The 16,931-nt window shown below is 43.2% G+C and overlaps 1 protein-coding gene across 1 annotated transcript in view; it reads right to left on the bottom strand.

The window, feature by feature from the left end:
* Positions 1-2,196: 2,196 nt before the first annotated feature.
* The window catches only part of LOC144499101 (protein mono-ADP-ribosyltransferase PARP12-like), a 65,784-nt gene continuing 51,049 nt past the window's right edge, over positions 2,197-16,931 (bottom strand). Inside the window, exons 10-12 of the mRNA XM_078221178.1 lie at positions 14,301-14,431; positions 9,424-9,578; positions 2,197-3,996 (exon numbers count right to left, since the gene is read on the bottom strand). Coding sequence (XP_078077304.1) covers positions 3,722-3,996; positions 9,424-9,578; positions 14,301-14,431 — 561 coding nt within the window. The 3' untranslated portion in view covers positions 2,197-3,721. The remainder of the gene's footprint in view (positions 3,997-9,423; positions 9,579-14,300; positions 14,432-16,931) is intronic.

Genomic DNA, 16,931 nt, shown 5'->3' with positions numbered 1-16,931 from the left:
TTCTCTGCCCAATGTTCAACCTATCTATATCCTGCTGTATTCTCTGACAATGTTCATCACTATCCGCAACTCCAGCAATCTTCGTGTCGTCCGCAAACTTACTGATCACACCAGCTACATCTTCCTCCAAATCATTTATATATATCACAAACAGCAGAGGTCCCAGTATAAAGCCCTGCGGAACTCCACTAGTCACAGACTTCCAACCGGAAAAAGACCCCTCCACTGCTACCCTCTGTCTTCTATGGCTAAGCCAGTTCTCCACCCATCTAGTGAGCTCACCTTTTATCCTGTGAGATTTAACCTTTTGCACCAGCCTGCCATGAGGGACCTTGTCAAACGCTTTACTAAAATCCACATAGACATCCACGGCCCTTCCCTCATCAATCGTTTTTGTCACCTCCTCAAAAAAACTCAACCAAATTTGTGAGGCATAACCTCCCTTGTACAAAACCATGCTGTCTATCGCTAATGAGATTATTCAGTTCTAAATGTGCATATATCCTATCTCTAAGAATCTTCTCCAACAATTTCCCTACCACGGACGTCAAGCTCACCGGCCTATAATTACCCGGGTTATCCTTGCTACCCTTCTTAACTAACAGGACCACATTTGCACTCCTCCAATCCTCTGGGACCTCACCTGTGTCCAGTGAAGAGACAAAGATTTCTGTTAGAGGCCCAGCAGTTTCATCTCTTGCCTCCCTGAGGAGTCTAGGATAGATGCCATCCGGCCCTGGGGATTTGTCTGTCTTAATGTGTCCTAAAAAACCTAACACTTCCTCTCTTGTAATTGAGATTTTTTCTAACGGGTCAACACATCTCTCTGAGACACTACCAGTCAACATGTCCCTCTCCTTTGTGAATACTGATGCCAAGTATTCGTTTAGGATCTCACCTACTTCCTTTGATTCTAAGCATAATTCCCCTCCTTTGTCCCTGAGAGGTCCGATTCTTTCCCTAACAACCCTCTTGTTCCTAACGTATGAATAAAATGCCTTAGGATTCTCCTTAATCCTGTCTGCCAAGGACATTTCGTGACCCCTTTTTGCCCTTCTAACTCCTTATGGGAGGAAACCGGAGCACCCGGAGGAAACCCACGCAGACATGGGGAGAATGTGCAAACTCCATACAGACAATGATCCAAGCCCGGAATCAAACCAGGGTCCCTGGCGCTGTGAAACAGCAGTGCTAACCACTGTGCCACTGTGTCGCCCAAACATTCAGCACCAAATCAGATTCCTTAAAACACTATAAAAAGGAAAGAGATGAATTCATTACGCAGTTGATTGTACAGACTTCAATATGGTTGATGCCAGTAGAATCACAACAAAATGAAATCGATATGAGTGTTGCAGTGATATGTAAAACAATATAAAAGCTCTTTTCAATATGGTTTTACCCAGTAGAATCAAAATAAGATTAAAACAATATTGAGTGTTGTAGTGTTGTGTAAAATGATATAAAAGCCCTCTTTAGTGGCACTCTGTCTCTGTATGATGAATGGGGAATAATCTCACTGCTCTCACGGGTTACAATCACCATTCAAGAAATTAGACGGTCTAAGATTTCTGGCTACAGAAGAAAATGATTATCGATTCAAGATTTCTGAACGAGTAGATAGAATCAAATAAGACAAGGGCCCTGATTTTTACCGACACGGCCACCCCGGAATCGTGATGGGCGAGGCTCGTAGAACGCCATTCTACATTGGCCTCGGGCGAGATCTTACAAGCCTGGGCGGGCGAGGCGGTAAAATTCCGGCAATGGTCTCTAAACATTCTCTAATAGTAGTGGAATTTTCTAACAGCAGATAAAACATTTTCATGCTTAAAATCTTAACTATGATAAAAATATAGATGAAGAGGAAATGCCCGTATTTAAAGATCAGTAATGGCAGCAATTTCCTCTTCCAAAATTAAAAATATCACAATCATCAAAGGTACGCCATTCGAATCAATGCCTCCTTTGTTATGTTTTGCTCCACAGAGTGTATTTTATCTAATTAGATAAAAAGGAAAGAGATGAATTCATTGTACGCATTGCACAGCTGATTGTACAGACTTCAGATAAAATAATGTTTCTTTAACTTAACTAAAGCTACAGTCTCTGATGTGGGAGAGCATAATGACAAAGATAAACCGGCTAAAATGGAGGATTATGAATCATAACATCATGCAGACCATGCAAGTAGGTAAATTCCATTAAATAGTCAACATATTTATTAGATACAACACAGACATTTGCGGAATGATCACGTAAGCTATTGGTAGACAATGGTGGAGAAAAGAGAGTTCCACAGCCTCCGTTATGTACACTCTGACCTTTAAATTGAACAGCATCATGCAAAAAATAATAAACAAAGATCATTGAAACCTCAAAAATATAACCTCTCAGCTGGAAAAGCTAAACCATTCAAGATCAAATTAATTTTGTTGGCATATTGTTGGGAAATAAAGACTCTCCACATTTGTGATGGAAAGACAGCTGAGGCCTTTTTAACAGCACTTGTGAATAAATACTGAACAATTCCCACTACAAGCTGAACAAAGATAGATGGAGTTGGCTCGGTTGGTATGGTTACCAATGGGACATGGGGTTCGATAAATCCATCACTTCTTGGTTATTTCAACCCTCTGGCTTTCTTAATATCCCACATGAGAGAAATCTGAAGGCTGAAATGACTACAGAGGAGTTATAAGGATGATCTTGGGATTTAAACTAATGTTTAGAGTACTTCTTAGAATCTTGCCAAGGATGGCGAGCCGCTTGTTAAAAACACTTTTGTCATCTAAGTTGGAGTGCAGGTGCATCTGGTAAAACGAAAGTCACTTCACAACATCACCTACATGGATCCAAAACCAGATGAGTTTTGGGCAATTACAACCTATGATTCAGGACCACACTGCCTGTGATCCAGCACAAGCTCTTGTTCAGACAGGTCATACGAACTGAGTGAAGAAGAGCTTGCTCTTCTGCTAAAGGTTGGAGCGAAGCATATTCCTACCCTTCCTATCAGCAATTTAAGCTGACATTAAGGTCTAGATTTTGAGATCAAAACACCATTGGCTGATATTGGAAAATAGCAGGCAACACTTTTCACATATACTGGCTGCATGAGAGGCCCACATGAGGCTGGTCTTACCAAATTCACCCTTAATTAGTCAAAGTAGAAAGTAAGTTGTATCTGTCTTTAAAAAAATGCTTTAATCATATCTCACCATTAGATATCGTTAGCAGACAAAGGGGGTGATCTTACCAAAAAAATTCTAAGTGCCAAACAAACATGAAAACAGGAGAAAATTGTGCCTTTTTTTGGGTGACTTAAAAATCAAATCTTACCACACTCTGGCAAAAATATCTTGACAGACTTAAAATTTACCAGTAGAGGGAGTGGATGGGGCCTAAATCACCCGAAAGCCGGCTGATAGCAGGGTGTGATTGCCTGCCACCGCAAGGATGCTCCCGATTCTACCAGCAAGGCCATCATGTCTGTTCCCCATTGATGGGGACCATACATGATCCTCACTGGAGAGAACCTTCCCTGTGGAGGCCACAGATGCACGTGAGCCCGGACGATAGCAAGGCTGATCACACCGGATATCCAGTGCTGGTACGATTGCAAGAGGTGAGAAATCAGCTGTCTCGCGATCTTACTGGCTTGCCCGGCCCTGCGAGGAGGTAAGATCGTGGCCAAAGCATGTCAGAAGAAAATTGATTTCTACATGGAATTACTACTGTATTCTATTATGTATTCTGGGTAGATCTGAAATTTCTCAAATATAACAAAGACTGATGGATTATCGATACAGTCAACACAGCTGTCATAGGATCTGAATCTTCTGCCATCTTTGGATGGGGGGCAATCATAGCTTGAGTGCCCCTCAGTAAACTGTCCGACTAACACCCGTGCCAAAATCATGATGTTGAGATCTGTCGCAGAATCTGAGTACAAGTCAAAGTTGGCACAGGCTGCTTCCTTGGCAAAGTACCTTCCTGCGGAAAAAGAATAAATGAATTGTTGTCAAATTCTACAAAAGGAAAAAAAAAATTATTCTCGAAGACTCTCCCAAGTAAGAAAGATTGAGGAGAAAACGGAATCATCAAGCTCTTTCCACTCTGTCAGAACATTTGCAATGTACTCTGATAGATCTCTATCTCACCTTTTCAGCTTCCTGAAGGGAAGCTTGGCACAAAAAAAAACTTTGACTCATGAGGGCAATCGAGTAACACTCCAGAATATTCATTCATCCTCACATCTTTATACACTTCCGCAAATAACACTATTCTGCTACCATTGCAGTGGCCACAGAATCTGAGGGACAATATAGGAAGGTTGGGGACCTCATTTCAATAAATTTAAATGCAATTAGCAAGCTTCCCTGCTGTATCATCCCCCCACATTTGGAATTCCCTCCTTGCTAACCTGCTGACACGTTGGCAAGGTTGACAACTGCTTTTTAAAAATGTGAACAAGGCAAAGGGAACCTGCTAGGGGTGCACAGGTATGTATAGCCCCCAGGGGGAGAGGGACATGCCGGACAGTACCCTTGCACTGCCCCCAGCACCAACTGTGGGAATGCAAGTGCCAAGGACCCCTCCTTTGGGGGTTGGGGGGGGCGGGGGGGGGGCGGGCGGTGAGAGGAGTGCATGTTGGTTGCCATGTTTCTTACATTACAACAGTTGTTACACTTTGAAACAAACATTATTGACTGTAAACAACTTTGGGACATGCAGATGTCATAAAAGATGCTGTATAAATGCTATTTCTTTCTCAATGGAAGACGAGAGAGATCAGATAGACTTATATATGTACCCAGGCCTTTGACAAGGTACCGCATGGTAGGTTGTTCCATAAGATTAAATATCACAGGATCCAGGGTAAGGTATCTAAATGGATACAAAATTGGCTTCTTGACAGAAGCCAGAGGGTGGTTGTAGAGGATTGTTTTTCAAACTGGAGGCCTGTGACCAGCGGTGTGCCTCTGGGATCAGTGCTGGGTCCACCGTTATTTGTCATTTATATTAATGATTTGGATGAGAATATAGGAGGCATAGTTAGTAAGTTTGCAGATGACACCAAGATTGGTGGCATAGTGGACAGTGGAGAAAGTTATCTCCAATTGCAACGGGATCTTGATCAATTGGGCCAGTGGGCTGACGAATGGCAGATGGAGTTTAATTTAGACAAATGCGAGGTGATGAATTTTGGTAGACTGAACCAGGGCAGGACTTACTTAGTTAATGGTAGGGCGTTGGGGAGAGTTACAGAACAAAGAGATCTATGGGTACAGGTTCATAGCTCCTTGAAAGTGGGGTCACAGATGGACAGACTGGTGAAGAAGGCATTCGGCATGTTTGGTTTCATCGGTCAGAACATTGAATACAGGAGTTGGGATGTCTTATTGAAGTTGTACAAGACATTGGTAAGGCCACACTTGGAATACTGTGTGCAGTTCTGGTCACCCTACTATAGAAAGGATATTATTAAACTAGAAAGAGTACAGAAAAGATTTACTAGAATGCCACCGGGGACTTGATGGATTGAGTTACAAGGAGAAGCTGGATAGCCTGGGACTTTTTTCTCTGGAGCGTAGGAGGCTGAGGGGTGATCTTATAGAGTTCTATAAAATAATGAGGGGCACAGGTCAGCTAGATAGTCAATATCTTTTCCCAAAGGTAGGGGAGTCTAAAACTAAAGGGCATAGGTTTAAAGTGAGAGGGGAGAGATACAAAAGTGTCCAGAGGGGTAATTCTTTCACATACAGGATGGTGAGTGTCTGGAACAAGTTGCCAGAGATAGTAGTAGAGGCGGGTACAATTTTGTCTTTTAAAAAGCATTTAGATAGTTAATCGGTATAGAGGGATATGTGCCAAATGCGGGTAATTGGGATTAGCTTAGGGATTTTTAAAAAAAGGGCGGCATGGACAAGTTGGGCCGAAGGGCCTGTTTCCATGGTGTAAACCTCTATGACTCTATGACTCAGTAGAAAAACCTCAAATATTAAATAATATCAAAATAATTTTTATTGCAATTAAATGGGTCAAACCTATATTAGTGCATGGATAGTGGATTAGCACTTTCCACTTGTACGCTTGGATATCACTAACCCATTAGCAATTCAGTAATTACATTATTTTTTTTCCCACGTCATGGTGCCCATCAAGATGAGGGGTGTTCTTGTTGGGATATGGAATGCATTACATTTCTTGCAGCCACAGGCAGCAACAAGCACTCCCTAACAAAAACAGAAAATGCTGGAAAATCTCAGCAGGTCTGACAGCATCTGTGTGGAGAGAATAGAGTCATAGAATCATAGAATCCTACAGTGCAGAAAGAGGCCATTCGGCCCATCGAGTCTGCACCAACCACATTCCCAGGCCCTATCCCCATATCCCTACATATTTACCCACTAATTCCTCTAACCTATGCATCCTGCAACACTAAGGGGCAATTTAGAATGGCCAATCAACCTAGCCCGCACATCTTTGGACTGTGGGAGGAAACCGGAGCACCCGGAGGAAACCCACGTAGACACGGGGAGAATGTACAAATGCAACACAGACAGTGACCCGAGCCGGGATTCGAACCCAGATTCCTGGCGCTGTGAAGCAGCAGTGCTAACCACTGTGCTACCGTGCCGAGTCTATGTTTCGAGTCTGGATGACCCTTCGTCAGAGCTGGCAGGGGGGGGTGGGCTGGAGATCGGAGGACTCTGGAATGGGTGTGGGGTCGGGGCTGGCCCGGGAATGGTCGGGGGGCCGCGATCAGGCCGTGGGGGAGGCTGGAGGGGCAGCACTGCGGGGGTCCCAGAGCTGGCCAGCAAACTGCAGGCTGACAGATTGGGGCCACTGTGCATGCACTGAGGCCTGGAACTGTCAGACTCTGGCATGAATAGGCCCCACCACCCTGAGCTTTTAATGATATTCACGATTGTGACCTCTGCATTGCACAGAGTTTGGGAGATTTGAGTCTGAACTCCCACTGAAAAAACAATCATGTCTTTCACCATTTCTCCCGCGAATTCAGCACTTAGAACCTTTTTGGGAGAATCTCCCCCACAGTCTCTTGTCTGCATATAGCAGAATGTACAGGGCTTTTGCTCTATAGACTTTCAGTTTGATAGGAAACTTTACTCCTATGTTTTCAGATCGATGTTTGAATTTTGCTGTAGGCTACACATTCTTTGGCAATTCTTGTCATCAATATAGACGGCTCAATTAGAGTGTGCTGCTGAGGTAAGTGAACTTCTCCACAGCTGACAGGTTCTGGTCATGGACTGAAACCTTGGGCTCGTGTTAGGGCTTCCCTCGAGCAAGCTGGGACATTACTTCACTTTCCTTCATGCTGATCATAAGCACAAAGTTGTTGCATGCATTGAAGAACAAGTCCATGCTGAAGCCCATCCTGGGCAAGTGCATGCCCTACTTTGAGTTGGCAACTAGTGCAAACTGAGAGTAAACAGGAAATTGCGAAGTATATCCTCAGACACCTTGGTGTCTGATGCCAACCATGGAATCAGAAAGCTGTTGAATCATTGTGATGAATTTCCCAGAGCGGCCGAAATCCTCCATTATCTTCCAACAGGCCCGACTATGTAAAAAGTCTTGGTCATGCAGGTCAACAAATATGTTGTAGTTCCGCTCTTGGTAATTTTCTTGCAGCTGTCTAATTGCAAATCCCATCTTCGTGGTTCCTCATCTTTTTCTGAAACTGCACTGACTCTCTGGCAATAGATCCTGGTTGAGTTTTTGCACTAAGTAGCTCAGAATGATTCTGGTGTAGACATTGCTAGCGATGGAGTGAAGTGAGATTCATCTATGATTGTTGCAAAATTGGCAAGTAATTTTCTGCATGTACAGGTTATGATCCCCATGGGGAACCATAAATCAGAGTATCAAATCTAACAAATGGCCCACAAATAAAGGAATTATCAACAAGATTTCACATGTTGTAACTTTTAATTTAAAACCAATCAGAACTAATGAAAACAAAACGTGAATTAACAGGCAAATGATGCTTCAAATAAAAGGTAAATTTCACTCTAAACAGTCGATACAACAAAGATATGTCTTACATCACCACAAGCATTTGTATCACTCCCTGCAGACGTGAAGTACTGCAGAGCTAAACAATTCCACAATATACTGTTCTTTATTCATGAAGGTTAAGTCATGAATCTTATCCAACAATAGCTTTCACTTTTGAGTATCACAAGTACGGATTTCATCAGCAATGACATTCTTGTGAACCTTTGGGTCAAAACAATCTTGATGTTGCAGCTTTCAAAAATTCCTTTTCAATTGACTGACTACATCAGGCGGCACAGTGGCACAGTAGTCAGTATTGCTGCCTCACAGCGTCAGGGACCCAGGTTCGATTCTGGCCTTGGGTGACTGTCTGTGAGGAGTTTACACCTTTTCCCTGTGTCTACATGGTGTTCCCTGAGTGCTCCAGTTTCCTCCCATAGCCAAGAGGTGTGCAGGTTAGGTGGATTGCCATTGTAAATGTGTGGGGTTATGAGGATAAGGTGGCGGGGTGTGCCTGGGTAAGTGCTCTTTTGGAGAGTCAGTGTAGACTCAATTGGCCTCTTTCTGCATTATAGGGATTCTATGATTCTATGGATCTGGGAAACACCCAGCAGTGTCTCTGAGCTAATCACACAACTTTCCAGCTTTTAGACCTTTTTAGCCAGATCACATAGTTTCTCCAAGTGTCCCTGTCTCCTTTTCTGCCAGAAAACAGAAAAACTGACCTCTTCCTGAGAGTGATTTGTTTCATCTCCTCACCAGAACTCTGTGCTCCTCTTCCTATCTATGTCTGCTTTTGCTGGGCGGGATTTTCCAGCCGCACTTGCCCCAAAACCGGAAAATCCTATCTGAGGTCAATGGACCTTTCCATTGTCTGCCCCTCGCCTGCTACGATTCCTGCCCCTCTGTGTCTGCATCTGTGCGTGATTGTCTTGATCGTCCAGCTCCTCTGCTTGTAACTCTCCTTTCCGTTTGCAATACGCCTTTGTGTCTGCCAGTCGCACGGCTTCATTCTTAGCTTCCTTCCTGGTGGTACTGATTTCAGGTCAAGGGTTGCTAGATCACATGGACCAGTAGTTTATCCAAGAAAATTACAATTAGTCCCTTCACAACCTGTGTGTCCTCTTCTTATCCATTCCCAGTTGCGAATGGAGTTAAAAGGGACTATGCGTTAACTCCAACCCTCTTCAAATGTTCTTTAAAAAAATGATCAATTCCATAGATGTTGTAAATAAATTACAATTTTCCCGACTATTCTGCTTTCAGGGCAAAGGTCAATACACTGTGTACAATGGAGGCATTGTATTCTTGAAGAATGGTTCCTTATTTCCACATAGACTGAAAGGGTTGTTTCATAAAGCTTAATAATAGAGTTAGTAATACAGTGCCTACCTTTTCCATATAAAGTTCCATCCTGTGTGAAGCTTCCCCAGTCAAAGTTCTGGTAGCAAATAGCATCAACAATTGAGTGATCAGTGATTCCATGGAAAAGGAACTGTTCATTCACATCATGATTATCATTCTTTTGTTTCATCTGTTCTTTCCACCTGAGTAGCAGTACACACAAAGAGCAGAAAATCATTTAACAAGAACTAAAAAGTCATAAGTTTCCAAAATGATCATTATATTTTACTGTATGATTGAATTTCATTTCCTTAAAGATCTACACTTAATTATAAGTCTCTCATGAAGATACACATGATTCCTTTTTACCAATTTTCGCTTGGCCTTATCTGAAGCAGAATACTGAGGAACAGTTCACTGGTGCTGGCATTCCTCCAGTAACTTACCAAAGTGCAAACACATACATACGTACGTACATATACGAATTAAGAGGCTACTCAGCCCCTCCAAACTGCTCCACTATTCAATACAATCATGGCTGATCTGATTGCAACTTCAACCTCACATTCCTGCCTCCCTCCTGATAACCTTTCACCTCCCCGTTCATCAAGAATCTATTTGCCTCTGCCTTAAAAATATTCACTCTGCTTCCACCACCTTTTGAAGAAGAGAGTTCTGGAGACTCTCAACCCTCTGAAAAAAAGAAATTCTCCTCATCTCTGTCTTAAATGAGTGACCCCTTATTTTTAAACAGTGACTCCTTGTTCTAAATTCTCCAACAAGAGCAAACATTATCTCCACATGCACCCTGGCAATATCCCTCAGGATCTTAAAGGTTTCAATCAAGTTGCCTCTTAATCTCAACTCTAGTGGATACAACCCTAACCTCTCCAACCTTTCCTCATAATACAACCCTTCCATTCCTGGTAATAGTCTAGTAAACACTCTCTGAACTGCTTCTAATACATTTACATCTTTTAGTAAATAAGGAAACCTATGCTATACACGATACTCCAGATGTGATCTCACTAGTGCCCTGTATAACTGAAGCATCACCTTCCTACTTTTATAATCAATTCCTCTCGCAATAAATTATAATATTCTATTAGCTTTCCAGTTACTTGCTGCACCTGCATACTAGCCTTTTGTGATTCATGCACTCTGAAACCCAGATCCCTCTGCGCCTCAGAGTTCTGCAATGTCTCACTATTTAGAAAATAAGCTTATTTTTTATTCTTCCTGCCAAAATGGACCATTTCACATTTGTTCATTTTATACTCCATTTGCCAAATTTTGCCCATTCACTTAACCCATCTATGTCCCTTTATAAACTCCTTACATCCGCTTCACAATTTACTTTCCTACCTATTTTTGTGTCATCAGCAAATTTAGCGACCATACCTTCAGTCCCTTCATCCAAGTCATTTATATAAATTGCAGAAAGTTGAGGCCGCAGCACTGATCCCTGTGGCACACCACTCGTCACTTTTTGCCAACCAGAAAAATACTTGTTTATGCCAACTCTCTGTTTCTAGGGCAGCCCGGTGGCACAATGGTTTCCATTGCTGCCTCACAGGGGCCTAGGTTCGATTCTGGCCTTCAGTAACTGTCTGTGTGGAGTTCGTACATTCTCCGTGTCTGTGTGGGTTTCCACCCACACTCCAAAGATGTGCGCATTCGATGGATTGTCCATGCAAAATTGCCCCTTAGTGTCCCAAGATGTATAGGTTAGATGGATTATCCATGTTAAATGTGTGGTGTTATGGGAATAGGGTGGGGGAGAGGATCTGAGTAAAATACTCTTTCAGACAGTCAGTGCAGAGTCGATGGGCCAAATGGCCTCTTCTGACTGTAGAGATTCTATGATTCTGTGATTGTTTCTGTTAGCTAGCCAGCCTTCAAGCCATGCCAATATGTTACCCCCTACACCATGAACTTTTATTTTACGTAATAACGTTTAATGTGGCAATTTATTGAATGCTTTCTGGAAATCTAAGTGCAGTACATTGAATGGTTCCTCTTTATCCACAGCACATGGGACTCCTTCAAAGAGTTCTAATAAATTGGTTAAACATGACTTCTATTTCACAAAACCATGTTGACTTTGCCTGACTGCCTTGAATTTTCCCAAGTGCCCTGCTGTAACATCTTTGTCAATGGCTTCTAATATTTCCCCTATGACAAATATAGGCTAACTGACCTGTAATTTCGTGCTTTCTGTCGCCCTCCCTTTCCAAGTAAAGGAGTTACATTTGCTATCTTCCAATCTAAAAGAATCTTCCCTGAATCTAGGGAATCTTGGCAAATTGAAACCAATGTATCAACTATCTCATCAGTCCACCGACCCAACAATTTCTCAATACCACTTTTCTGGTGATATTAATTTTCCTGAGTTCCTCCTCCCTTCCATTTCCTGATTTATGGCTGTTTCTGGGATGTTCCTTAAGTCCGCTGCAGCGAAGACAGGTGCAAAATGCCTGTTTAATTCATTCACCATTGCCCTACTTTCCATTACCAATTCCCCAGACACATACTTTCTATAGGATCAATGCTCACTTTGTTAACTCTTATTTAAATATTTATAGAAACTCTTACTGTCCACCTTCATGTTTCTAATTAGTTTTCTCTCATACTGTAGCTTTCCCTCCTTATCAATCTTTTTGTCATTCTCCATATTCTTTCCAGTCTTCTGACCTACCATATGTCTTTGAGCAAATATATTCTTTTTCTTGAAGTTTAATACTGCCCTTAACATTTTTAGTTAACCTCGGATGATGGGTCCTCTCCTTGGAATTTTTCTTTGTCATTGGAATGTGTCTATTCTGTGTATTCTGAAATATCCCTTTAAATGTCTGCCACTGAATATCTGCTGATTTTTCCCGAGCATATTTACCAGTTCACTTTAGCTACCTCCACTTTCATGCCGTCATAATTGCCCTTATTTAAGTTTAAAATATTAGCCTTGAATGCACTTTCCTCTCATAGAATCATAGAATCCCTACAGTGCAGAAGGAGGCCATTTGGCCCATTGAGTTTTTGGCTCAGCATTTTACTCTACTTGTGCTATCAGTTCAGCTGTTTTGTTTCAAATGCTACATGCATTCAGATATAGAGCCTCAAGTTTTGGCGTTTTATTATTTTTGTAGGATCTAGCCTTATCTGCTGATTTACTATTAGATTTGTACACTCTGTTCCTTCTTGTCAGTCAGTTTATCATTTCCTATATCAGTGCTTATCTGTCTTGCCTTGTCTCTACTCTTTGGTCTATGACATCTTCCCAAATTTGGTCCCTTGCCCCCGCTATTTAGTTTAAAACTCTCTCTACTTCCCTAGTTATGCGGCTCGCTGGAGCATCATCCCCAGAATGGTTCAGGGTATAGACTGTCCCAATGGTACAGATTCTACTTTCCCTGTACTGGTGCCAGTGCCCCATTTCTCCCACAACAGTCTGTAAGCCACACATTCATTTCTCTAATCTTATTTGTCCTATGTGAATCTGCACGTGGCTCAGGTAATAATCCAGAAATTATTACCCTTGATATTCTTAATTTGGTGCCTAGCTCCTCATATTGATTGTGCAGAACTTCCTCCCTTGTCCTGCCTATGTCATTGGTACCTACATGGACCACGACCACTGGATCTTCCCCCTCCCACTGCAGGTTCCCCTCCAGCCCTGAGCAGATGTCCTGAATCCTGGCACTGGACACAAAGCACAGCACATTTGGACTCTTGCTCCTTGCTACAGAGAACAGTGTCAATCCCCCTCACTATACTATCCCCGACTGCCATTACATTTTTACGTGCTCCCCCCACTTGCATGGCTCCCTGTACCACTGTGCTCATTCAGCTCATTCACACTGCAGCACCCACACTCATCCGAATAAGCTGAAAGAACCTCAAAACCCTGTTGGACAATTGCAGAGGCTGACACTCCTGCACTCCAGCCCTCTGCGTCTCTTTACCAGCTTCAGCTGCAGTCCGTCTCTCCTGTCCCTGACCACTTCCCAAATCAGAAGATCCTATCCTAAGGGGTGTGACCACAGGCAGAATGTTAAGCATGCAGGATAAATTCAAGCTTAAAGCTAACGAGCTCAGAGCAAGCAAACATGACCTTAAATGAATTCCAAGCAAAGGGAAAGTGAGACATAAAGGAACGATGAACATGGACAAAAGGTGACAGGACACATGAAATGCATAAGAGAAAATGCAAAAACACTTTACAAGGTTGAATGAAGGAAAGAGGGAGCTTTAAAAAAAAGTGTAGCAATGGAGGTTAAGCACCACAGTACAATAAGTTGTTTTAGCACCACAACAGCAAGTGAACAGCCAGAGAGTAGATGAGAAGCATCAAAGATACAAACAATTTCAAACGGGGGATAAGCACAAAATAGTAAATGCTGCTTCCAGATATTCACAAGAGAAGACACGACCAACGTGTCCATTCAAGAAAAAATGCCCAATACAAATTTATAAAATTCATCCATAGAGTTTACCTTCAACTGAGGTAAGACAATTTGGTCAATAATTTCCTGAATTATACCTTTTCTATTTTTTCATCCAGAATGTAATATTAGCCACTCCCCAATCCTTAGCCAGAAATGATATTCAATATCCAACGAGATTGAGAAAATTGAGTAATACCTCCATCATCTTGTTCAGTATTTTAAAATGCATATCATCTCAGGTCCTAGCTGCTTTTCATCTTTTAGTTCCATTAACTGTTTTAGTACAATTTCCTTTTAAATATTTAAGTAGTGTCTCTTCTACACCCTACTCTTCTTGCATGACTTAAACTTTCTTAACTTTCATAATCTCCCTTTCTTGCTATCGTCTACTTTGTTACATTTGTCTAATATAAGAAAGAGTATTGCATGCAGATAGATATTACTATTACTAATTGACACATCCAATAGCAGCTTACGAACCAATTAAATATTTCCCAAAGTCCCAGGTTCTGGATTCTGTCAACTTTATGGATTTTGCTGGATGGCATGCTCTTGTGGAAGAGGGTTTCGATGTCCTTACATTCTTTGGAGAGCGGAGGGAGCTGAATACGCTGCAAAAAGAACCCAGAACATAAACATATATTAATAATAATTCTGTCCGATTTATTTTGTAATTGAACATTCTCAGAGAGAAGTCTGTCTCGGAAATGGTGGCATATAACCTTTTATTCTCTTGCCATTACCTTTCAGACTGCTGTTCCTTCCTGGCAAGAACCAGAATATCAGCTAATGCACTATCCCCATATGGATCCAGCAGGTGACAGAAATATTGGTTAATGTGGCCACCATTTTTATTTCCTTCCACAAAGAAAAGCAAGACTGAATGTCCAGTGTTTCCCAAAGTACAGGGGTTAGGGTGATAGCTACACATCTTGGGTGTCAGTAAAGGACCAGTTTTAATGTGTGAAACACACAGAAGATGCCATGGCCTGAATTTGTCATGTGAATGGAAAGGCTCGCTGTCTTTGTGAAAGTGGTTCCCGAGGCACAAATCTGAAACCCGCCTTCCACCGTTTGTAGGGGGGTGGGACAGGAGCATGTTTGCACATGTGCACTTCATGGGGGCACATGTTAAAGTGCAGCTGCCTTCGGTCCCATTTGATTTTCACAAGGAGGGAGTGTGTTATATGACTTGTCTAAACTTAGCGGACTTCATTTGAGGGGTGAATACCCTTCTGCAGAGAAAAGGTATGCTTTTGGATATGGTGCCAGGACACCTTTAGGAGAGATCAGGTTCATTTTGGAGGGAGAAAGTGCTTTTTAGGATGTTAAAGGTAAACATGAATGTGTGTGAAAAGTGGTTAAATTCAGTGGAACTGTGCGGGCCAGGAGAATCGCGTGTGGGCCAATTTGCGGGATTCGCGTATGTGTTCCTGCCATGCACGCATCTCCGAGTGCCAGATATCCGACGGGAACAGCAGGTAAGTGATTTAAATCTGATTTTCATGTTATTTTAATGTGATTAGCGGGCCCGGGACTGAAGTCTTCAGGCCTGCTAGCATCTCCCACCCCATCAGTACAATTTCACTCCGGCGGGGTTCACACTGGCTCTTCACTTTCGGGGAAGTAGCGGGAGACCCCACTGGAATGAAGTGGGGGCAATTGGGGCCTCCCAGTGGGTCGGGTTGTGGGGGTGCCCCCTGGGCACGGGCACCCTGGCAGTGCCAGTCTGTGCCCCCTGGCACTCCCCAAGTGGCAAAGTGTCCGTGACCAGGGGGGCACCTTGGCACTGCCCACTGGGCATGGGGCAGTGCCAAGGGAATAGGGTTTATGGGGTGGGGCCTAGGGGCAGGGCCTGCTGGAGTGGGGCCTAGGGGTGATCGGTGGGGGTGGGGGGGATCCCATTGCCATTGCGCTATTGGGATTGGTCGGGACTGGAGGTAGGCCAGCGATCAGAATGGCCTGGGAGGTGGGGTTCAGCCTGGGGGGATCTGCCTCCCATGTGGGGGAGTCTCTTGGGGGGTAGGGGTGTCTTCCAGGGGGGCCTGCCTCTCTTGGGGGGGTCTTTCGGGGGAGGGGGGGGGAAATCATCACTTTTGGGGAGCGCTCTGGGACGGGGATGGGGTCAGGGCTGCCCTTGGAATGCTCATGGGGGCTGCCATTGGGCTTTGGGAGGGGTTGGAGGGGCAGCACTGCGAGGGCTGGCCAGTGGTCGAGCTGGTCAGCAAACTGCAGGCTGACAGTTCGGGGCCATTGCACGTGCGCAAAGTTCCGGAACTGTTAGCTTCTGGTGTGAATAGGCCCCACCCCTCTCGAGCTTTTAATGATCATCCCAATTGTGACCTCTGCATTGCACAGAATGTGGGAGATTCGAGTGTAAAGTTGCTCCGAAAAAACAATCGTGATTTACATCAGTTTCCCGTGAATTCAGTACTTAGAACTTTTTTGGGAGAATCGCCTCCATCAAACTTATTCAAATTGTCACAGGGGTTTTCAAGGAACTCACCATGGAGACTATGAATGGAAGCTGACAATGGAGCTGTCAGAGAGAGCTGTCAAAAGAAGTTGTCAAGTTGTCCAGCCATTTAAATCTCCCTCCCCTCTTTAAGTATTTGGGGGGGAGGGGGGGAGGGGTTGGAGGGGGGCTGCTGTCTGCAGTGGTGAAAATCAGTGCTTGCTTTTTCACTCTGTTGACATCAGCCTGAGGGTTGACATTACAGGATTAGTGATGTGTGACTGATTTTATGACCTACCATTATCACAATAGGGTGTCTGCCGTTTCATAGTTTGATTGCTAGGTCCAAGTACTAATAAAGTATTTTTAAGTGAGACTATGAATACAATTATTGTTTAACAAGGGATTAGAAACATAGAAAAACTACAGCACAAACAGGCCCTTCGGCCCACAAGTTGTGCCGAACACATCCCTACCTTCTATTTAAAGGTAAGTTAAAGGAAGTTAAATAATTTTTTTACCAATGAAAATGCTTTATCTTAAATAGGGAATTAATCAATAGACACTTAAAAGAACTTTATTTAATAACCTTGGCATGTGTCTTGAGTTCCGTCCATGGTAAATACTAGATACACTGGCAGGGAGGGTGTAAGGGA

This window comes from Mustelus asterias, chromosome 9 (genome assembly GCF_964213995.1).
Source record: "Mustelus asterias chromosome 9, sMusAst1.hap1.1, whole genome shotgun sequence".
NCBI classification, from domain to species: domain Eukaryota; kingdom Metazoa; phylum Chordata; class Chondrichthyes; order Carcharhiniformes; family Triakidae; genus Mustelus; species Mustelus asterias.
The sequence above is the reverse complement of the archived record's forward strand: the minus strand, read 5'-3'. Positions and strand labels throughout refer to the sequence as shown.